We start from the raw sequence: 22,014 nt of genomic DNA on the forward strand, positions 1-22,014 counted from the left end.
CTCTTTTTCGCGCCTGAACTTTCTGCCTGCGAACAGCTGACTACCACGAGCAGGTCACGTGACAAACACGGAAGCCCAGTATGGGTAAACGAAGTTAAAACGAAAAGAGTACACAATTATGGAGGCTTGAGTGAACTCTCCGTGCCTACAACGAGATCTAAACTATGCTGCTGCATGTGCGCCTCTCTAGCTGGGCCTGCTGGTGTTTGTTTTCCGGTGTTTTCTCGGTATTTTCTCTGCAGCAGCGTCTCACTGTGAACCTGAACGGCAAATGGAGGCTGTCAAACTCCAACGGTTCATTGTTACTGCCTGCACAGGTCCCAGGCTGTGTCCACTCAGCTCTGCAGCAGCAGGGATACATCACGGTAAGACGACTCACTTCATGGTGTTAATTTGTAGTCTTTAATCTTTCATTTATGTGCATTTAAGTAATGCATTTTTAACTTATCCCTATAAATTTTATTCCATGTAGTCATTTATCAAATGTTTAGATTGTATGTAAAATATATTAGATCAGACAGCCTGCGTGGGTGCAAAGAGTGAAAGACATATACAGGTGAGACTAAAGGTTAATCCCAGTTCCAAGAAGGAAACAAATGTCAAAACTCTGAGAACATGTCTGCTGTTTGAAGTATTTACTGCAAGGAGCTATCAGGTTTGTGATAGATGACAAACGGTGTTGAGCAATAGTTATCCAGGCTTTCTGAAGGTCTAGGTCACTCATTTTCCGGTGAGTCCTTGATCCCGACCATTTTAAGAAGAATGCTTTTGTTCGTTTGTTCATTTATTAAAGCTCTTAACACTGATCTATGCATAAAGCAACTCAAGTATAAAACAGGGACCCAACTGCAGGGGAAAAAAGCAATTTTCTTTCTACACATAAAAACCTAGAATATAACCCATTCTTATATCAAGAAGGTGATTCCCAAAGAGCTAATAGCTGACAACATGGCATATCAGCATGATGTGCAAGGTGTCTTTAAAAAAAATTGAGGAAAGTGGAAAAGTGAAGGACAAATACAAAAGTGACAGGCCCACTAAACTACTTACAGTGGGTGAACAGTATCTGAAAGGTATGAAGAAATCCAGCTGGCCCTTCAGCTGATCCAGCTTCTGTTCATTGAAACCTGATCAGAAGGTCTCTGTGGACAGGTTGCTGTCAAGAACCCATTCATAAGGAAGGGAAGCCAAGAGAAAAGATTGGAGTATGCCGAGTTATACAAGAGCTGGACTGGGAAAACATACAGTGGAACACCCCTTAAACAGCCGCACCCCTTAAACACATTATGCACTGACATAAAATGTACTGCATGTGCTGGTAAAACATTTGACAGCCAAAAACTAAGAGGACTAGCATTTGTCATTCCTGGTAGATAAACCTTGTCCTTTTTTGTCTTTCAGGACCCGTATTTCAGGTTCAACGATGTCTCTTATCGATGGATTGCGCTCGACAACTGGACATACACAACCACATTTACATTGTCTGCTGAGCTGAGGTCACTATACCTGTATAGGTCATAATCTAGAGACTCCTTGTGCTCTCTGTCTAACTAATCTGTGTAATCTCTTGATAGCGTCAAGCAGAAGGTGCTTCTTGTGTTTGATGGCGTGGACACCGTTGGGTCGGTTTCACTCAATGGGATTGCTGTTGGAAAGACCAACAACATGTTTTGTCGACATGTATGTTTAACTTGAAACAAGCACACAGTACCGCCCCACATGTTTTTGCACATGTATCACCCGTGTGCTGTGCTTTTTTGGTGTGTAGGACTTTTCTGTGAAAGACTTGCTGAAAGACGGCGAAAATGTTCTGCAAGTTGGTTTGCTGTCACCGATTCTTTACGCGTCTGAGCAGAGGAAAGCTCACACGTCTTACGTAGTTCCTCCTGAATGTCCTCCAGGTGTCCAAAAAGGGGAATGCCATGTCAATTTTATCAGAAAAGTAAGTCCCTCCCTTCTAGAAAATAAACTGGTAAAAACAGAGAATGAATACCTTCAAACATAACAGCAAACCCTTTATAATTAAAGCTTAAAGTCTGCCCTTCCATGGCATTGTGAAAGGTTGACTTTAAAATCCACTGCGGTGGATGACATGAGCCAATATGTATGGACCTGTAACTGTGCCTGAAGAAAAATAAACCTCAGTGTCTGTGTTGGTCCAGGAGCAGAGCTCTTTCAGTTGGGACTGGGGACCTTCGTTCCCCACGATGGGACTGTGGAAAGGCGTTCGACTCGAGGCTTTTGATATTCTGCAGCTCGTCCAGGTTTCCTCTGTCCCTCTCTACAGTACGTCCCATCTAATCTTGATCACCAACCTTTTCTTGGGGATAAATGGATAGTCAAACTGGGGGCAATTTCAGATATAAGGAGAATTTTATAAAGCCTTAGTGTCTCTCCTCTGATAGAGAGTGGTGCATTATTTATCGATTGCATAAGAGCAGTTGTGTAAGACGCAGGCACTCAACACAAAAAGGAATTTTATTTATTTATTTGTTGCGAGCTGCACTGAATTTAGATTTTTGGAGTTCAGTGTTCTGTTGTGACTTCCTCAGGAAGGATCTTGGGCTATTTTCCAGAAAGTTCTGAGAATCTTCGCGATAAAGCGCCCTCTCTTACTTATTCCAGTATTTCCTGTGTCTTTTTATGAATAATCTATCTGTCCAGATGATGCCTTCTCCCAGTGGAGGGTGCAGATTGAGCTTCTTATAGATGCAGTTCAGACAGCACGTGGCCAGCTCACACTCTCCATACCTGAACTGGATTCAGAGCAAACCTTCCAGACACACTTTAACCCTGGAAAGACCAAGAGCAACTTCACCATACTCATCAACACGGTGCTTGAAATGACTCCAGTCTCATTGTTGTGTGTAATATCAATTACCCGTCCACGCTCATGCTTTATTTTTTTTCTTCATTCAGGCCAGTCAGGTGAAACTATGGTGGCCAAATGGATATGGAGAACAACCGTTTTACCGTCTCACTATCAGAGGATTTCAGGATGAGTTTTTAATTTTCAGCACAGAGTCTAAGGTGAGAGTGTGCTGCCTGTCAGCACATGCAGTCTCCTCATTTTTTATTTATGGATTTTAATCACAGTGCAATTTATCGTAGCCTCCAAGTCTGACAACTGAAGACAATGCAGATAACTTAAACTTGTAATGTTTTTAAAGTCCAGCATCGAGTGGCATCTTACGGTTACAAGACAAAGTTTGGTTCTGTAGAAATGACCCTACTTCTCACATGGTTTATGACTTTATTGAAGAATAAAGTCATAAATATTTATGGATTTTAATCCCAGTGCAGTTAATTGGGTCACCAGATTTAACTATCTCTTCTCTATCTATTGTTCTTTGTCTACTGAGTGAACAATGTCCCTGAGTTTCACAGTAGCTCGCGTGTGATGTCCAGTTTAACAACAAAAGTGCAGAATGTAATGCAGACTTCACAAACAAGTAGCTGATGTCACAGTGGATACATCTTTTATATACAGTCTATGGTTTCAATATAAAAATTGCATAACTGCAAAGTTTGAGTTTATATTGGATTTTCTCTAAACCTCACAGAATCAAAAGTATACTGCATCAGATATACACGTACACTCTCAATAACATTTGGTTAAATGTCCCTTAGCAAGTTGTGCCTCAACTAGAAGCTTTTGATTTCCATAAACAAGCTTCTACGACGGCCCCAGAGCATGATGCTACCACCACCATGCCTAACAGCTGGTGCAGTGGTCTTAGGTTTTAAAGCCTCACCTTTACACCTCCAAACATATCTCTTGTCATTGTCGCCAAACGGCTAAATCTATGTCTACAAATGAATGGTTCGAAAAGGAGACTGTCTTATTGACTAAATAAAAAGCTACTACCACAATACAGCTTACCTAAAAAGCTCTAAAATACTCTAGATTGAATTGAAAATTAAGCATTAAGAGCTTTTTCATGTTTCTTATAACAATAATACTTTATTAATGTAAGTTTTCACTTGTGCAAACACCTGTTTCCTTCTTATCTCATTCTCTCCCTCATGATCTCTTCCTTTTCCTCCATTGCACCACAGTCTCACTCACGAATGGGTGTTGAAATAATAATGAAGTAGACTGTTTTTCTCAGGAAAAGCACTTTTTGGATGTGTCCACTTAGAAAAGGAATAAAAACTATTTTTCTTTGTTGAAAAATAAAATACTTTTCACCCTTTTTCATTTTCATGCCACTTGCCCCACATTGAATGGGACAGTTGAAGTTTTCACTGATTTTTAAAGTAGCTGTTGTAGTAAATTGAAAGCGCTCATGAGAGTATCCCCCGCAGGTGTATTTTCGCACCGTGGAGCTCATCCAGGAGCCAGTTGTTGGATCCCCGGGCTTGAGCTTTTATTTCCGTATCAACGGGAAACCAATTTTCCTCAAAGGCTCCAACTGGATCCCAGTCCACTCCTTCCAGGACCAGGTCACCCCTGATGTGTGAGTGGACGTTGGTTCTTTTGAGTTCAGTCAAGTGGTCGCTGTTTAGTTTAACCTATATTCCTCTTTTGCCTCTTGTGTGTAGGTACGTGTCGGGTCTTTTTAGTATTTTATTTTCATTAATGCCGGATCTTTCTGCCTGTCTGTCTTGCAGCTTAAAGAACTTGTTACAATCAGCAGTAGATGCTAACATGAATGCCCTCAGGGTCTGGGGAGGAGGAGTGTATGAACAGGATCTCTTTTATGAAATTTGTGATGAGTTGGGGATCATGGTAAGTGACGCTGCCCTCTAGTGTTTAAAAACAAAACTTTAAATACTTATTTTGTTGTGGCCTTTGAGACATTTGTAGTGATACCCACAGGTGCAAGAGACCAACATAAACCAGGTGAGATTTACTGGCACGGTCTATTAACTGAAGACGATACAGTTCCTTGGATAGAAAGCTTATTGTAGTCTTGATATATAATAGAGTATCCTTTGAAATACTGACGTGGTACATGATTCTTCTGCAGGGTTTTTTGTGTGTAATTGTCTTTATAAGGTTTTGCAGATCAGGACATATAATAAAAATAATCTGGTCCTTAGCAGGTTTTAAAATCGGTAACTACAACCTCAAATAAACAACTCGTGGCATATTAGACAAAGTCATCATTCAGCAAAAAATAAGCCAAATTGCAGAAAGTGTGTGAAAATCTGTTTACAGCCTCACCGCTTCCATAGGATTCAACAGGATAAGTAAGATGGTAATAAATAAGAATCAAATGCGTTTGATTAGCTGATTATGAGCACCTTGATAAAAGCAGTTTGCTGTTCGGGAGCATTAAGGTGTGTTTTGACATCCTTTATCCTTTGTTTGATGTGAAGCCATCTGTCTGACACCTAACGTTTGGGGCAATGGGATGATGATCAGAATGAATGATGATCACGTTGTGATGACCCAGTCAAAGTCCAGACCTCAGGCTGATTGAAATGCTGTGGCAGGGTGTTGAAAGAGCTGTGCATAAAAACAAATGCCCCCAAAAGCTCAATGAACTGAACCAATGAGAGATCAATAAAGTCAGTTAGAGGCAGTTCTATAAACTACTGATTGAGTAGATGTAGTAGTCATTTTAAGACCTAATAAGGACTAAAACATTTTTTGTTTACCTGAAATGTAAACCTTTCTTGACAGACTGTGCACTGCTTTGTGTAATATGACATCCAGCTGGCATAAGCCAGTTGTTGTGCTCTTGCACATGTATGTAACAGTCTGTGGTATTTTTACATGATTTTGGTTGTGTAACATCACTGAACATATTGTAAACAGATGGTTTGCTCGCTGTGTTTAAACACATCTTTAGGTTTGGCAGGACTTCATGTTCGCTTGTGCAATGTATCCCACTGAGACCGACTTTATACAGACAGTAAGAGAAGAGGTCGTCCAGCAGGTCAGTTGATATACGGTTGTGATTTTTCTTATTTCCTGAAGGTGTAAAATACTGGATAAACAAACCAAACGCACAGTTTCTCTCGAAAGGCTCCGAGAGGAGATTTAAAATCCTAAAGAAGCTTGAAGTGATGTTTCCCTTTATTTCTTTCTCTTATTTTCTTTTTACTGCTCAGGTTCAGCGCCTGAAGTCCCACCCCTCTATAATAATTTGGAGCGGTAACAATGAAAACGAAGCTGCTCTGGCAACAGATTGGTTCGACATCCCAGCTTCTCAAAGGCCGAAATACATCAGAGACTATGTGATGCTTTATGTAGATAATATAAAGAAGCTTGTGCAAGAGGTGAGAGTCTGGTTATGTCACACTTAATGTAAGGATCTGTGTTTTAAATGACTGATTTATCTGTATTGTAATTTACGGTACTGCCAAAGTGTTTTTCCCGTCCAGATTGATTAGTTTTTTACATATTTGCCACACGTGCATGTTTCAACAAAGATAATCGAGTAAATACAAAAAGCAGGTTTTTGTGTTGTTTTTTTTAATTGATGATTTAATTATCAGGAACTGGAGCAATACACTTGCCCAGCAATGTATTTTCAGTATTACTCCTGCAAATCGGTAGAAACAAAAGTCCCATCTCCTTTAGGAGGACCAGAGTCGCCCGTTTCTTGTCTCCAGTCCAACGAACGGGGCTGAATCGGAGCAGGAAGGATGGGTGGCGGAGAATCCCTACGATCCTCACTACGGAGACGTTCACTTCTACAGCTACATCCTCGACTGCTGGGACTGGAGGACCTTCCCACGGACGCGTTTTGCCTCTGAATATGGTTTCCAGTCCTGGCCGTCCTTTTCCACTTTGCAGCCGGTAACTAAATATTATAAAGAAGGAAGCAAACATGGATTAAAGTTGCTGACTGTTTGTGTTTTCCTTTTATGATGCTGCAGGTTTCCATTAAAGAAGACTGGAGCTACGGCAGTAATTTCACTTCTCATCGTCAACACCATGAAGACGGAAACCAGCAGATGATCCTGCAGACTGCTCTACACTTCCACCTGCCAAATGCCACTGATCCCCTGAAAAGATTTACAGATACTCTCTACATCACTCAGGTGAGGTGCAAACCGTCCATGTGTGTGATACTTTTAAGGTGGTATTTAGACTGTAAGTAAAAGAAAACCAACCTGAGTCGAGGAGAAGCTGTCGTGGAGATTTGCTTGAGGGACCTCTTGAACCTCAATGTTCCATTTGGGTGGTGCAGGTGGATGTAAATGAATGCAGAACTGATTGTCAGCAGCATCTTCCTAGATCTGGTACAAAAACCGTCGGTCATCTAGGCACCTCAGGCTGGGGGCGTCTTGTTGTGTGCACTAGAGCATATGTTGCTTATTGAATGAGCTCCTCCACATGCAGTGTAACAAAACAGCCAAAGCTAATTTGTCTGTATCCCAAGTTACAAACGCAAGAGTCGCTGACAAAAAAAAGAATAAAAAAATGTTCTTTTTTAAGCCGCTCAGCTCGTTTAATGTTGTCACACATTTTGCTGACTGTGCTGTATGTCCAGGTCATGCAGGCCCAGTGTGTGAAGACTCAGACGGAGTTTTATCGGAGAAGTCGGAGTGAAATTATAGAGGGCAAAGGTCACACCATGGGTGCGCTGTACTGGCAGCTCAATGACATTTGGCAGGCGCCTTCCTGGTCGTCGATTGGTGAGTGGCAAGACAAATTGTTTGTGTAGACTGCTTCAGAACTTTGTGTTCTTAGCTTTGGTAGTGTGACCATTTTAACGTGGAGGTTGTTTTCTAAAATACTTACATAGTCATCTTTGTGTATCTGTTTGCACAGAGTTTGGTGGGAAGTGGAAAATGCTGCATTATTTTGCACAGAGCTTCTTTGCAGCCGTCTTTCCTGTTGCTTTCGAGGAAGACGACACACTGGTCATTTACGCCATTTCAGACCTGAGCCGTGACCTGAAGCTGAGGGCTGTGGTAGGCTTTAGGAGCCAGAATAATTTATTTATTTATTTAGTTATTTTAGTCCCATTTTTGTCTGTTTTCAGTGTTGAACATCTTTAAAGATCAAAGTCTTAGCTGCTGTTATGTGATGTGATGCTTCATGGTAAAATAAATGAGGGTGGAAATATGTTTGTTAAATATTCTGTCATTATAAAATATGACAGTTTCTATTGATAAAAACAGAATTATCTTCTTAAGTCTAAATGCTTGTAGGGGAGTGCAGATCAGTTGAACAGTAAATTTAAACTGGCGCTGTTAATATTGTCATACTTTTGTGCATCAGGTGAATGTGTTCTCCTGGACTGAGCTGGATCCAGTCTGCACGCTAAACTCGAGCATGCTGCTCGTGCCTGGAGGTAGCGCTGTGGCGGTCTTCAAACAGCCCGTCGCCAGCCTGTTAGCAGGATGCGGAAACTGTACCCGTCTTACCTGCCTGCTCACCTTCCAACTGGAGGACGACAGCAGCCAGCAGGGTCCCACTAACTACCACTTCCTCTGCTCGCCCAAAGATGCTCAAGGACTCCGCATACCCAACATTACAGTAAGCATTGATTTTTACTGAAAATCATCTGAATAATTTCAGATTCAGGACAGGCATCTTGCCTTGCCCAGCTTGTGCCCAGAACTTGATTATAGACATGTCCTTCCATGATGGTTCCTTGCCTTCCTCGGTACTCTCATCCTGGACTGTGGTGCTGACACTAACCAGTCCCTTGTTTCTTCCGCTCAGGTTGAAACCTTCCATTCCACATACATGTGACTAGCCATTGTAGTTTGAATGGTAAATGGCCTGTATTTGTATAGCGCTTTCCTAGTCCCTAAGGACCCCAAAGCGCTTTACACAACCAGTCATCCACACACTGGTGATGGCAAGCTACATTGTAGCTTGTACAGCCACCCTGGGGCGCACTGACAGAGGCTGCCGGACACTGGCGCCACCAGGTGAAGTGTCTTGCCCAAGGGCACAACGACCGAGACTGTCCAAGCCGGGGCTCGAACCGGCAACCTTCCGATTACAAGACGAACTCCCAACTCTTGAGCCACGATTTAATGTCATGGCCTGGCTTGCCTGCTTTCCTAGCGGCCTCTTCATGGTTGATTGCCTGTGCCTTCAATCCCCCGCAGGCTACCTTTCCTCTCTTTATATCGACTACTCTTTTCTCCAGTTCTGATGTTGTTGTAGTACAGGAGCTGTTCCTGTATCCAGCTTAGCCTCACAAGCCTAGAGACCTTCTGGTACTTGGCCATGATCCTACTCCTATCACACTTGGCCTAATCTCGGGTGGGGGTAACGATATCTCCCCCCTGACCTGGCGTCTTGGCTCCCCCTTGCCGTAGCATTTATGTTGTACATCATCAATCTCTAGTTGTAAGGATACTGGATATAGACACCCCAGGTGGGAATCGAACATGCGATCCTCTGCTCCAAAGGTGTGTAGTCTAACTACTACGCTATCCAGCTATATACATATAGATATAGAGTTATATATTTAAGTTATTCCATAAGCCACTAAAGACTGATGTGTCCTTCCACACAGGTGAAGGTAGAAGAAAAAAAGACATGCTTCTCAGTGACCCTCCACTCTGACTCCGTGGCTCCTTTTGTCTGGCTCGACGTGGGAAACATCCCCGGACGTTTCAGCTCCAACGGCTTCCTGATGGTTTCCAGAAACAGGACAGTTGACTTTAACGCGTGGCGTCCTACCAGCGTAGCAGAACTTACTGCGTCCCTTACAATCACATCTTTAAGAGACATTTACTGACCTGAGACCAGCCACCTTTCCTGTTGAACTTTAGAAAACTGGAACGGTAAGACAAAAATCGAGTGAACAGATGCAGGCACTGCTCACAGGACATTCAATTCAACACAGAAGAGTATATATATATTTTCTTGTAATATGTGAATGTGTGTGTGAATGGGTGGATGACAGGTTGTGTAAAGCGCTTTGGGGTCCTTAGGGACTAGAAAAGCGCTATACAAATACAGGCCATTTACCATTAATATTGTAAAAAAAAAAAAAATAAAGGTTTTAAACTCGTAAAATATGAAAGCCATTTATTTTTGTGCACAGTACATACTGTTGTAAGTTCTATTAAAAGATAAACTTTTAACTGTCTCATACCATCAATCCTCTTCAGGGGGCTGGAGCCCATCCCAGCTGTCTTAGGGCAAAAGGCAGGGTACACCCTGGACAGGTCACCAGTCTGTCACAGGGATAACATATACACACAAACAACCATATGCACTCACATTCACACCTATGAATTTCCAGCTAACCTATCCCCACTAACTGCATGTCTTTGTGAGAGAACCAAAGCAAACACATGGAGAACATGCAAACTCCACACAGCAAAACCACAGCCTGATGGTGGAATTGAACTCAGGACCTTCTTGCTGTGAGGTAACAGTGCTAACCACTGTTCCACCCATCATTCTGTCTCATGCCACACTGGTTAAATCACAGGTGTCGAACTCCTCGAGGGCCGGTGAGACTATACATTTTTGCATTTAAGATATTTTATTTAAAAAAAAAAAAAATGTAACTCCAATATGGCATGTACACGATCAAAGGAATTATTTAGGGCTTTTCCTGGACAGATGTTGTATGGAGTTAAAAATGGAAAGCGATGTTTTTAAAATTTTAATGTTTTTTCCCCTCTTCAATAGTTATCATTGCTCACTAATAAGACCAAAGTATTTCTTATACAGTTACTTGATTACTGAAATAGTCGATAGATGCAGCCCTACAACTGTAACAGCCCTGTAACTAATAAAGTGGCCAGTATCCTCTTAACTTGACCTGCATGTGATGTGAATTCTAACTACAGAAAAAGCACGAGTTACACTCTCTGAATGGGCACTGCACGAGTTGGGCAACTCAGTGATGAAGCAGCTTCTCTATCGCTGATGCGACAGTGACGTATTGATCTTTTGATGGGGTCTCTGCTGCTGGTCTGCTCACAGATGCAGTTTCAGAGTGCCCCGCTCAGAATAACAATTTGCCTCATTTCCACTGTCTACATATAAGGGAACAAAATGAAGAGAAAGGAGTAGTTCAGTACAAAATAAGACTGGGTGATTTATTAATCTCATCAAGACCATTAATACAAAGCAGTTAAAAGGCCACATACCATCAAATAAACCAAATGCTGGATCAAGCTGTTACATTGCCACCAAAAAGGTTCTGTTGAGGGTTTAAAAAGGAAAAAAAAAAAAAATCTTCTGAAATGAACCCCAACAATCCTGATATGGGAAACTTGGGACAAAAACATGGGCAGAAACAGTCAAATGCAGTCACTTCTACTCTTTATAGAAATGCTCCTACGCACGCCTTTCATCCCTAGTTGGATCAAAAACTGAATTATCCACTGCCATCAAGCATGAGGAATAGAGGGGCTCTGTACTTTCAGCGCAAAAGCAAAGAGTTAAAAGGGCACGAGTGAGGCTTTTTTTTTTTTTAAGCAATTCTGCTCACAGCGGTCGAACATGTCAGACCCAGCATGGGGGATAAAAGCGAGGCGGTAGACGTGTGTTTGTTCTGCCCTGATCCACGTAGAAAGCAGGTTTAACAGTTGCATAGGACCACTGTGTTTACAAACATGACCTATAACAACTGTGGCTCTTCAACAGTACAGCCTAAAGTGCACAAAGTGTGTTTCTCAGGAGAAAAAACAAGGAAAAAAGGAAATAAAAATTCTAATTATTCACTATGCTCCAATACTTGCAGTTGAATTTACGTCTGCATGTATTCAACTGGAACTTTAAAACAATTCCAACCTCTGTTTAATGAATGTAACTATTAAAAAGTCTTGGAGGAGGGAAAAAAAAGGCAATTAGTAGGATGTACAAAGTGAAGGTCGCGTTAAGTGCTTGGCATACTGAACTGTAATTTCATTGCTTTGAAACACCTAAGGGGCAGGGAAGAAATAATGGCTTTCCTTAGTTAATAAACTGGAGATTGTCTGTGAGTAAGTTAGTGACGTTGACCTGCGTCTGAGTTTTTTCTTTTTTATCCGACTGTGGCAGCAGTGGATTATTAGGCAATATATGACTGAACAGATGTGGATGAGCGTACAATACAACAGAAAAAACCCCTTGTCACTTTATACAAATTATTTAGTTAGTGTATACATGTTATATATACACACACAGTATCCACAAACATGTACAATTTCATAGTGTATAGCTTTGTTCTAAACATTACATAGGCAACTTTATTTTTATTTATTTTTTTTAGCATTTTAGACACCGTTTACTTATTTCCGTGAAGTAGAAAACAAAATAAAAGGCACATTTTGAGCATGATGCGAGGATTATTTCAGTCTTTCAAAGGGAAACAAAATGTTTCAAGCAAATTAAAGAAAAAAAAATAAAGAGAAAGAAGAAGAAGCTGGGTTAAAAAGTTCCTTTTTCATGGATTGGTGGTTGTTTTTAGGTCTTTGGAGCAGCCACCGGCAGACCCAGCTTTGGTGGGAGGATGCGTGCTTCCAGTGCTAAGTTTTAATACCAAAGAAGAAGAGTTGGCCATGAGGGTGGCTTCTGGAGAGGAGCACAGTGTCAGACAGCAGCGCGCATCCTTAAGGGATTCGGTTAAGACATCGGCTTTTGAAGAGCAGGAGGACATGTCGGAGTCCTCGACTTCGACCTGGAGGTGCTGTTTGATATCGTGGCAGACTTCCCTCCGTCGTGCAGCGCAGACGGATGTTTTATTTATTTAGTAAGTCCAATCAAAACCTGCTGACTTTGCCCAAAACTGATGTGCAAATGGAGTGTTCTCAGCTCTCGTTTTCAAGACTGCGCTGAGAGAACTGGAGCCTGGGGTCAGAGGTCAACGCTGTTTGATTTATTTATTTTTAAAGGCAACGTTTTGTGGCTGTGGAGAGGCCCGTCTTCAAAAAGAAAGAAAAAAAGTTTGACTCATGTTCTTACAGTCACAGTGTTCAGCTGAGATACAAGGTGTGAGGGGGGAAGGGGATTCAGTGTCACCTCCTTGGTGTTTCTGCTAATGTCACATTTATTTAAAACAAAAACAAAAATCCCTTATCCCCCTGCATAAAAATAAGACTTTGGCAACTGTTTGCTTTCAGTTAGGAAAAACAAATCAATGAAAACATTTGCTGCTTACAGCCACTGTGAGTGAGCTACATCTGTGAGCTGCAAGACTCCAAATCACGTCAATGCCCAAAAGAAAACAAAAGCACGACAGTTGAAGCTACAAAATCCAAGGTCCCCACATTCTCCCCTCCTCTCCGCCATCCCGACTGGTGACGGAGATGTGGGGCTGTGGGGTAAGCGAAGTGTGTGAGACATGAGAACTTTTATCATCAGGAGCAGGAGGTAACGCTCCAAGCCGACAAACACTCCTTGGTGTTTAATAGCTGGCACGCCGGTGTGGGTTTCTCATTGGCACGGCGGGTTTTAACGATGGAGGTGGAGCTACCGATCCCCCTGAGAGGCACAGCGGGGGTTGGTGGAGTTTGTATGTTGAGCAGTGTTTTTCTTTCAGATCAGTAGCTTTGAGTCATCTGTGTTGTAGTTTGAAGGAGCAAGTTTGAAGTTTGCCTTTCGGTGGTGGTGAAGGAAAAGTTGGCTCAGTGGCTGCTGTCGGTGTTCTCCACCAGCGAGAGGCTTTGTACTGGCGCCTGTAGCAGCTCCCTTTTGTATGTCTTTGGTGGGAGTTTAGGGAGGTGTGGGCTGGAGTTGTAGCGAGGGGGGACAGGTGGAGCGGAGGTGGGAATAGAGAGAGGGCAGAGGCTATTCTGGCTGGCGCTGAGAGAGCAGCCCCGCCTGGCAATGCGAGGGGACGGTGTGCTGGGTGGCGTGTTTGGGGAACTGGGCGAGCTGCCGTAATCCCAGGTATATCGGCCCACGGGCGAAGGCTGGTTGACAGGGTAGTTGATGAAGATCTCCGGGGGTCGCTGGGGCACCGGGGGAGGCGTGTCTGGGATGGGGTCGCGGGGTGGTGGTGGAGGTGGAGGGCTGGGCAAGGGGCCATCGGTGGGAGGGCCGTTGTAGACTGGGGGTCGAGGCTGGTTCCTGTGCAGAGGAGGCGGCACCCGGGGAGGGATGGCAGGAGGGCTGTCGGACCTGGTGCTCAGCTGAGACATAAACACATAAGAGGTGTGTCAGACTTACTACACATGCTGCCCTGTTTATTGCACATCAGTGATTCCTAACACAGCGCTCTACATCCCCACAAGGGGGCTTCAGAGATATCAGAAAGCATTCATGCCATGTGAAGTTATTTTCTTACAAAGTTACTATGTGGAAAAAGCTGGTAAAAATCTGGATTTGTTTTTTCCAGCTCAGTTAATGTACAATGTAAGCATTCCAGTCCTTTCCCTGAGGCCTCAGAGCCGGTTAGCATCCATCTGGTAACCACCAGCTGCAAGTGGTTGTGGAGTGAAGCTGATGATAGAGGGTGCTGGACCAAAAACCTTGGCATTGCCTAACTGATTGCCGTGCTTGCCCATGGTTTGAGTGGAAGATGCCGAGTTGTGCGCAAATACGCATCGTTTTACTCTCCAAACAGTCTCCTTCAAAGTAAAAGCTGTTCTGACACCAACACATTTTAAAAAGTGTAACTTTTACTCTCTTCCCAGCATCAACCACTTGATGGGTATTTTACCAGTGCAAACTACAGGTGACTGCAGCAGTCTGATTACAAACAAAAGCGACTGCAGTTAGGTTTTCAGTGTAGCAGCATATACCCCTTTGTGACGGATTTTACCGTCGAGTTGCCCCCGACGCATCCATCAGAGTGCGAGCGTGTGAATGTGAAGCCGAAAACAGTGCTAGGCTTTAAATATGTTGGTGATGAGTTTGGAGCAAGGAATGAGCTCAAATTGGGAAGGAAAAGCACTGCTAAAAATATTCACTCGTCTAGCTTTGCATACATATGTACAGTGATATTTTATTCTTAATCCACCCATTCACAAATGTTTGCAGAAGCATGCCTAGGTGCTCGATTTTATACACCCGTGACCATTAAAGTGATCTTAAATGCCAAAACAAACTCTTAAAATGACTCCAAGTCTTCAACTTTAAATCATCTTGACTTCAGAGAACTGAGGTAAGTCTTTGCAAAACTCATAATGATGCAGAAACGGCGCACTGCTCTTACTTTAGTGTCCGACATGGTGTCTTTCCTTCGAGGCGGCAGAGGTGGTGGCTTTAGCTCCTCTCCAAGGTGGTGGAGGCTACCACAAGACGCAGACTGTAACTCTGAGGAAAACGGAAAACACGGATTAAAACGGATGAAAAAGCTGACATGCTCGGCTACTTTTATATTGGCAGAATTGTGCAGAACTACAATCGGGAGCAATCAAAATAAACTTCACACTCACTTCCAGTAAACAGGAGAACTGGAGCAAATATGGAGTTGCTACTACCTGTGAAATTCAAACACAGAAGATTAAGGTCACATGTGGCAGAAGGAATTAGAAACATTTATTAACCTGAAACCTAAACTCTACTATCGGAGAATGTAGGGGCATAGTATATAATTTAACTTGGATCTGCAATACTTGGACTAGCTGCACGCTTTTCTTTGTAAACCATGGATCAAGCATCGGCCTCACACTCACCGCCGTAGGAGTTGCTGAGCTGGTCGTGCTCTGTGAAAACTGAGTTAAAGTCAGGAGTGGCCGACTGTGGGGGAGTGGGCGTGTTCGGAGAGGTGGGCACCGAAACCAGCGACTCCGAATCGTTCTCATTGATACTCCGGAAGGTGATCTTGTGTGGGGGGTCCCTCTCCAGGGGGACAGGGTGGCCCTTTAGGGTGCCAGAGGTAGATGTTCGCACGGGGCGGATACCCGGGGATTTCAGACTGTACACGGTCTTCCTGGGCTGCAATGAGAGAGGAGAATCAAGAGATAACACATTTCTCAGGATGGGATTGATCTTATATTGATTGAACTTACTGAGATCCAATTTAAATAATCCAACCTGCCCTTTCCAATCCGCAACTGAACTGGAACTTGTATAAGAGCAGTAAAAACTTCACTAAATTATAAATACTCACAAATCGAGGAGGCTGCCTGCAGTTCCGAGGCTCTATTTCCAGAGACTTTCTGAACAGGTAGTCAGTAAACTCCTTCTCGCTCAGGTTACCCATCGGGTTCAGGTTCTCGAAAAATTTCTGTGCAACACAATCATTAGTCAGAACTCAGGTACTGGGCACAGTTAAGACAAGCTCAAAGACAATTCTGGAAAGGCGAGTGCTCACCCTCATCTCGGGCTCCACTTTCAGACAGTAGGGCTGGTTCTGATACTGCTGGATCTCTCCTGTGATTTCCGCCACTTTCCTCCTCTTGCTGAAGTTGATCAGATCCTTCCCGTGGCGTTTCAGGAAGTCTGGGTTGCCTTCCTCCGTCTTCAGTATGTTGGTTAAATAGATACCTGAGGACCAAAAAACAAAAAATGTGAGTAGAGCTTGAAGTGTTTATTTGTTCAGTACTTTCTCACTTGTTAAGTCAATTTACTATTATAAAAACAACTCCCAGGACAAACAAGAGATTGAATTGTTTTCTGATAAATAATGGTGACTCACAGCACAGCCAGGATCCAGACACAACTACTTTAAGTCAACATTTTTTTTGTCCTGCCATCCTTCACTAGCACAGTCAGAAGACTGTAGAAGACTTACCAAAGAAAGGCACACAGGGTGGGTTTATCGACTTGAGTTTAGCCAAGTATTTCTTAAAATGGTCCTTGCTCAGTTCTGCTGCCTCTTCCAGGATCTTCCTTTTCCTCTCTGGTACTGCCTGCAGAGGTGAGGGAGAAGAGCTCAGACTGCAGTCTGATCACCACCTCAGCCTTACAGCATAAATGCCAGTTTCAAAATCAACGCCAAACATTGCATGTAGACACACAAACACAGAAATGTGCAGAGGCCTTGAGCCCTCCCTCATTTTTGTTTTTCCTACTTTGCTATTAGAAAAAAAAGGCAAAGGAATTTATTGAAACACATGCGAACACCTGGAAAGACTGTGTATAAAGGCAAACAGAGTTTTTAACAAGCTAGAACATCAATATTTCTTAGTCAAGTTCTCCTCCACTGTGTTTTAAAGGCTGGCTGCAGACACTGTTGTTACTTTCTTGACCTCTGATTTCAACCAAACAAGTCAAAGATGGATTCATCACTCCAACAGAGCTGCTGCTACTGATTCTCAGTCCAGTTCTGGTGTAATTTAGCATACAGCAGCAGCAGCAGATGCTTTTCTTCTCTCTTTCTCCACTTGTTCAGGTCCCTATACATTTTGTTTTTTTGGAAGTACACAGTACTGAGATGCCAAGATATGCCGAGTTATTGGCTGATATCTGTTTGGAAATCATTTTGTTGGAGCAAAACACTATTTTATCCTTGTCAAACTTTGTCATTTTTAGCATTTTTATGCTAAGTTGTCCACAATGTGCTGACATAGCACTGGTTCATCCCTTGAACGATTCCCCAGGCTTTCACTCATTTTCACTTAAGACCACTAGAAAAAGGAAAAGGTCTGGCTCCTCTGAAGCAAACGACTTCTGCTTTAATTTGTGTAGTCCTGTTTTTCTCCTCATATCTCACTCACCTCATAGGTGTGATCAAGTCTGTAGACTGCAACAGAGTTGATAGCACTGAGCACCTCCAGCACACCGTTGAAGTTATTGAGCTCCTGGAAAACCTGCAGAATCTCTATGACCCGTGTGAACACCGCCACCCTCTCTTCCAGGTTCATTGTCTCCACAATACACCTGAAACACGCAAACACATCCACGAAACATCGTTAGAGGAAACGGGACCTGAAAAATTAACGGTGAATTTTCTTATAAGCAAAGTGACTCACTTCTCAAACCACAGAGTAAGGTTGGTAGTGTGGCGAATCATGCGGAGCAAGTTTGGAGAGTGCTTCTCTTTGTCCTCTTTGGTCCAGACGCTGCCGACCAGCTCGGAGGGCCGAACAGCTCTGTGGAAGCAGAATTTTATTTCTCTATGTAAAGAAGCCGATTGCTACACGCATTTTCTGACTTCAACCTTCCACTTCTATGGCTATGAGTGACTGACCTGTACAGCTCAGACTCTATCAGTGTCAGCTGACGTGCAATCTCTATGGGGTGAAGGGTCATGAGGTCAAACAACTCCAGTTGGCCGCTTCTGCAGATGTGCCACTCGATGGAAGGAGGCGAGCTCTCAAATGTGATGCTGGGACTGACGCCGTTTGTCTGAGGCTGCATCTTTCTCCTGATGATCTTATTGATGGACTCCACCCACTTTCTCATGGACTTACCTGAAATAAATAAATAAATACATAAAAAAAAAAATCATCCATTAACCACTGGTGTGTCACTGTACTCATGTTTCACAGGTAAAACTACACTAGAGACTACATCAAGAAGCCCAGTGAGGCTTTGCTCAGATCCAAACAGACAGTAGTTGGACAAATCATCAAATCAATCATCACAGTAGTGATGTGGTCTTTTTAAGGCAAACAAAAAGACTATATTTTAAGTCAGAAGACCGGAAAAGAAAGTCAGCAAAGGCAGCAATTTGCCTGATAATGATCCCGTACAGACAAATTATTTATAGCTGCAATATAGTGTCTGAACCCTTTCTTTTCCTGCACATGGATATAGGTTAATATTTTTATACACACACAAAAATAACTAAAAATGCAAGAGGTGACGAGATAATTTAACAGGGGGACATAATTTCAGAATATCATATTCAAAGTTACCAAAATATACCTCAACTTAGGACAAGAAGTTATGAACAGCAATTAGATTTTTTGAAACATTATTTTTGGGGGCATTTTTGCCTTTATTGATTGGACAGTGAACATGTTTCAGACAGCAAAAAGGGTAGAGAGAGCAGGGGAAGAGCCATGGGTTGCAATCGAACCCAGGACACGATATCGAACCTTGTCGTATATGGTCGCCGTATGATTTTGACGTACCAATATATGGCACACGAGGATTTAGATAAAATAACATTGCTTGCTGTTTATTTGCAATTTACGCATCAGAGGTGGCTCAATAAACACCCTTTTGGACGTAGCTTTGATAGATAAACGCTGGAAATATTGCAAAGTTCAGCTGTAGGACGGCTTTTCCCATGTTGTGTCAAATGTTTATTTATGGAAGCAGCCGTTTGTGTTTGTGACTGACCTCGCAGTTGAATTTTGGTGGTGAAGTATTCTTCTAGTCGACTTCTAAGCTCTGCGTCGTTCTCAAAGTCGTAGAAATGATGTTCAACCCACTGACGGAAAACATTGAGAACCCTGCGAGGTGAAAAAGGTAGTTGAGTTAATTTATTATTAGAGCTTCACAGGTTTATTAGGACAATATGCATACAGTTTGCAAAGTACATCTACAAGGGAAGATATTTCTACCGTTTGTTGACATTAACAATTATATTTGGTATGTCAAAGAAATACATAAGATTGCCAAGTAGTTCACAGAGACATGCCTTAAAAGGGAAAAGCAAACGTCGAAAGAGGGACACCTTCTGAAGTGCCAGTGTTAAAATACACAGTCTGACCACATTTAAGTGCTTACTGAACAACAGACCACACATACTTTTGTCCTGCATGTACACTCTAAAACATCCTGAAGGCTTTGTTTAAGACAGACACTTCAAAGATTTTAAACTCTTCCTCAGAATGTAATATAATAGCAGTACAGGACTTTACCTAGTTTATAAGGTCCACTCGTTTTGTCATCGTTTCTGTGACTAACATTCACAGAATTTACAGGAGCATGTTTGACACTAAGGAGCTCCCTCTTTTTTAAAAGGGGACTTACAAGATTAGGTCAGACTCTGCTGCTCCTTATAAGGATACACAGTCAAATACAAAAGTAATTCTGTGACATGGTGAGAACATTTTTGCCTTAACAGGGCGACAGACACAAGAAAGCACTTAAATAACAAGTAGAATAAGCTTTCTACAAATTTGAGTGATGTTTATCTAAAAATGCAGGTTGTCCAGCTGTGTATTAAACTCAAAGTTGTGTTTTGGAGCTTAGTAAAACACATAGCACTTGAATTTAAAATGACCCAAACATGAAGTTCATCTTACGATGTCCCTTGCCATTGCCAAACCTTGACTGCATTCACAAGATTTTCAAAACATTTGACTTCTGACCTTTGACCTTTACATCGAGGCCACTAACATTAAAAACCATCTGAGATTATTAGGAGATAGACCTAGGGTGTCAATTTGAAAGTCGTAGATGACTTCCTTCGTGTGTCATGGCATTCACAAGATTTTCAGAAAACTTGACCTTTGACCTCGTTCTTGAGGTTGAGGTCACTGAGCTTCAAACTCATCTGAGATTTTTAGTACATACCCTTATGGGGTCAATTTGAAGCTCATATGTTGCCTTGTTCTCAAGTTATCGCATTCACAAACTCAGGCGTCCACATCGCCTGCCCTCCCATGTGCCCGGCGGGGTGACGACAATACCAGATCAGCCTTTTACGGCCGAGGGGTTAAAAATAACAAAACAAACCAAAAACGCTACTTTTTGCCTTACATACAGTATTTCAGTGTTTAAAATGAGTATTGACTCAAGACTTTTGAACAGTATATTATTTCTTTCACTGTTAGTGTTCCCCGTCTTTCTACTTTCACTCAAATACACAATTAACTTGCACATGAGCAAATTCTTCACCTGAGTTGGACCGGCTGTACGTATTCCTTTCGGAACCTTTGGAGCTGGGCTACCATCGGATGATCATTGGTCATCAGTATCTGTCTGTCTTCATCTGTTGGTTCTGGATCAGGAATCGTAAGCCTGAGAAAAGAAATGATCAGGTGTACCCTGACGTCAGTTACAGTTGTGCAAAATCACGAATTATAGCAAAAGAATTGCTGTAGTCACGGAAAAGACTGAACCTGTCTATCAGCAGGGTGAGAAACTCGTGTGGCTTGCAGAATGATCGGTATGTGGTAAGAAATGTGCGAACGAAATTGGGATCTAGAAAAAGATCAAACAGATGATAAACATAAAGGAAATTAAAATATTCATTGCCACTAGCGAAGCTTATGCAGCAGCTTACCAGCATACATATGGTATGTGAGCCTCTCTATGAGCTTGTCCACTGTGCCGGCTTTAATGATGGGGATTCCTGTTTTGCTCTGCACTTTGTCCTCAAACACTATATTCTCCTCAGAGTCCTGCACCGCAAAACGGTACACCTCTGGAGAGGGCAGTCTTAGAGGCTGTGCCTGCTCCTCTTGCTGCAGCTCAGTGTCCAACATGCGATCTAAAGTAGACCGGTATTGCAGAGTCACCAGCGCTGCCATCCACGCTTCCTTCTCCTCTGCTGTACGAGCACAGAATACGGCACGGGTATCATCTTTGGCTACCAGTTCAAAGGCGTTCCGCAGCTCTGGCGAGTCCTCGCGGTCCGTAATGCTGACCTTCCTCAGAACAAACTTCTCTTTCAGACGGAACTCCGCCCCGCTACCCGCTCCCGGGAGCCGTGAACTCTGATTGGCCTTACAGCTGATCATCAGGCCATCAAAAAGGAAGTTGTGTCTCTCGTGTTTAGCACCCGCACGTATAAGCGGGCCCTCCAAGATGAACTCGCTGCAGCACTGACCGATGTCTTTTCCCTCCCAGCCGTCGATGCTTTTCTGGATCTCGTTCATGCGTTTGATGGCTAGCTGTTTGCTACGAATCTGCCTGCTATACAGACGATACATTGGCTCACTGTGAGGGAGGAATAAAGTTTGGTCAGAAAACCCCAAAGCTCAGTGCACAAGTTTTTAAATGCTGAACCACTGAAATATAAGTAGACAAACATAAGTCTTTATTGCTTATTAATAGTAAGTAGACGTACCCAGGTTTACGTCGAGGCTGGTGTTTGGCATAAATTCGCTCCATGCTAGATTGAAGGTTAAGCAGAGCTGTAAGCGCCTGTTTCAGACATTCTCTGTCGTCTAGGTCTTCACTGCGCTCTTGAAGTTGCTGTAAAACGTATCAGAAATATTCACGATTACATAATATCAACGTCTTCAGCTTTAAAAAGACAAAGTGCAGGTGTAGCTGATAATGGCACCAAAGGCTTGTTCATATGATGTATGAATGGCTTACTGGGACACTTAATGGAGTTGATTACATTATTT

The 22,014-nt window shown here is 42.7% G+C and overlaps 2 protein-coding genes across 2 annotated transcripts in view; one reads left to right on the top strand and one right to left on the bottom strand.

Annotated features, from left to right (window-relative positions):
* Positions 1-8: 8 nt before the first annotated feature.
* manba (mannosidase, beta A, lysosomal) lies at positions 9-9,971 on the top strand. The gene is made up of 17 exons (XM_004540029.5): positions 9-365; positions 1,402-1,496; positions 1,575-1,680; positions 1,769-1,942; positions 2,163-2,286; positions 2,665-2,834; positions 2,920-3,030; positions 4,309-4,460; positions 4,615-4,732; positions 5,802-5,888; positions 6,064-6,231; positions 6,536-6,754; positions 6,835-6,999; positions 7,452-7,596; positions 7,733-7,875; positions 8,186-8,443; positions 9,441-9,971. The coding sequence occupies exons 1-17, from the start codon at positions 165-167 to the stop codon at positions 9,663-9,665; spliced, it is 2,661 nt and encodes an 886-aa protein (XP_004540086.2). The 5' UTR covers positions 9-164; the 3' UTR covers positions 9,666-9,971.
* Positions 9,972-10,957: 986 nt separating this feature from the next.
* Positions 10,958-22,014, bottom strand: part of sos2 (son of sevenless homolog 2 (Drosophila)) — a 41,089-nt gene continuing 30,032 nt past the window's right edge. The window contains exons 9-23 of the mRNA XM_004540030.3: positions 21,729-21,856; positions 20,943-21,598; positions 20,779-20,860; positions 20,555-20,677; positions 19,049-19,161; positions 17,949-18,171; positions 17,731-17,850; positions 17,476-17,638; positions 16,551-16,668; positions 16,131-16,303; positions 15,927-16,043; positions 15,490-15,751; positions 15,250-15,294; positions 15,027-15,127; positions 10,958-14,001 (exon numbers count right to left, since the gene is read on the bottom strand). Coding sequence (XP_004540087.1) covers positions 13,495-14,001; positions 15,027-15,127; positions 15,250-15,294; positions 15,490-15,751; positions 15,927-16,043; positions 16,131-16,303; positions 16,551-16,668; positions 17,476-17,638; positions 17,731-17,850; positions 17,949-18,171; positions 19,049-19,161; positions 20,555-20,677; positions 20,779-20,860; positions 20,943-21,598; positions 21,729-21,856 — 2,931 coding nt within the window. The 3' untranslated portion in view covers positions 10,958-13,494. The remainder of the gene's footprint in view (positions 14,002-15,026; positions 15,128-15,249; positions 15,295-15,489; positions 15,752-15,926; positions 16,044-16,130; positions 16,304-16,550; positions 16,669-17,475; positions 17,639-17,730; positions 17,851-17,948; positions 18,172-19,048; positions 19,162-20,554; positions 20,678-20,778; positions 20,861-20,942; positions 21,599-21,728; positions 21,857-22,014) is intronic.

Source organism: Maylandia zebra, linkage group LG19 (assembly GCF_041146795.1).
Source record: "Maylandia zebra isolate NMK-2024a linkage group LG19, Mzebra_GT3a, whole genome shotgun sequence".
NCBI classification, from domain to species: domain Eukaryota; kingdom Metazoa; phylum Chordata; class Actinopteri; order Cichliformes; family Cichlidae; genus Maylandia; species Maylandia zebra.

Excerpts from the sequence above, each read along its gene's own strand:
- manba (XM_004540029.5), top strand. The coding sequence starts at position 165 with ATGCTGCTGCATGTGCGCCTCTCTAGCTGGGCCTGCTGGTGTTTGTTT. Across the intron at positions 1,943-2,162 it reads ATGTCAATTTTATCAGAAAA|GAGCAGAGCTCTTTCAGTTG; the intron begins GTAAGTCCCTCC and ends GTGTTGGTCCAG. Across the intron at positions 7,597-7,732 it reads GCCTTCCTGGTCGTCGATTG|AGTTTGGTGGGAAGTGGAAA; the intron begins GTGAGTGGCAAG and ends CTGTTTGCACAG.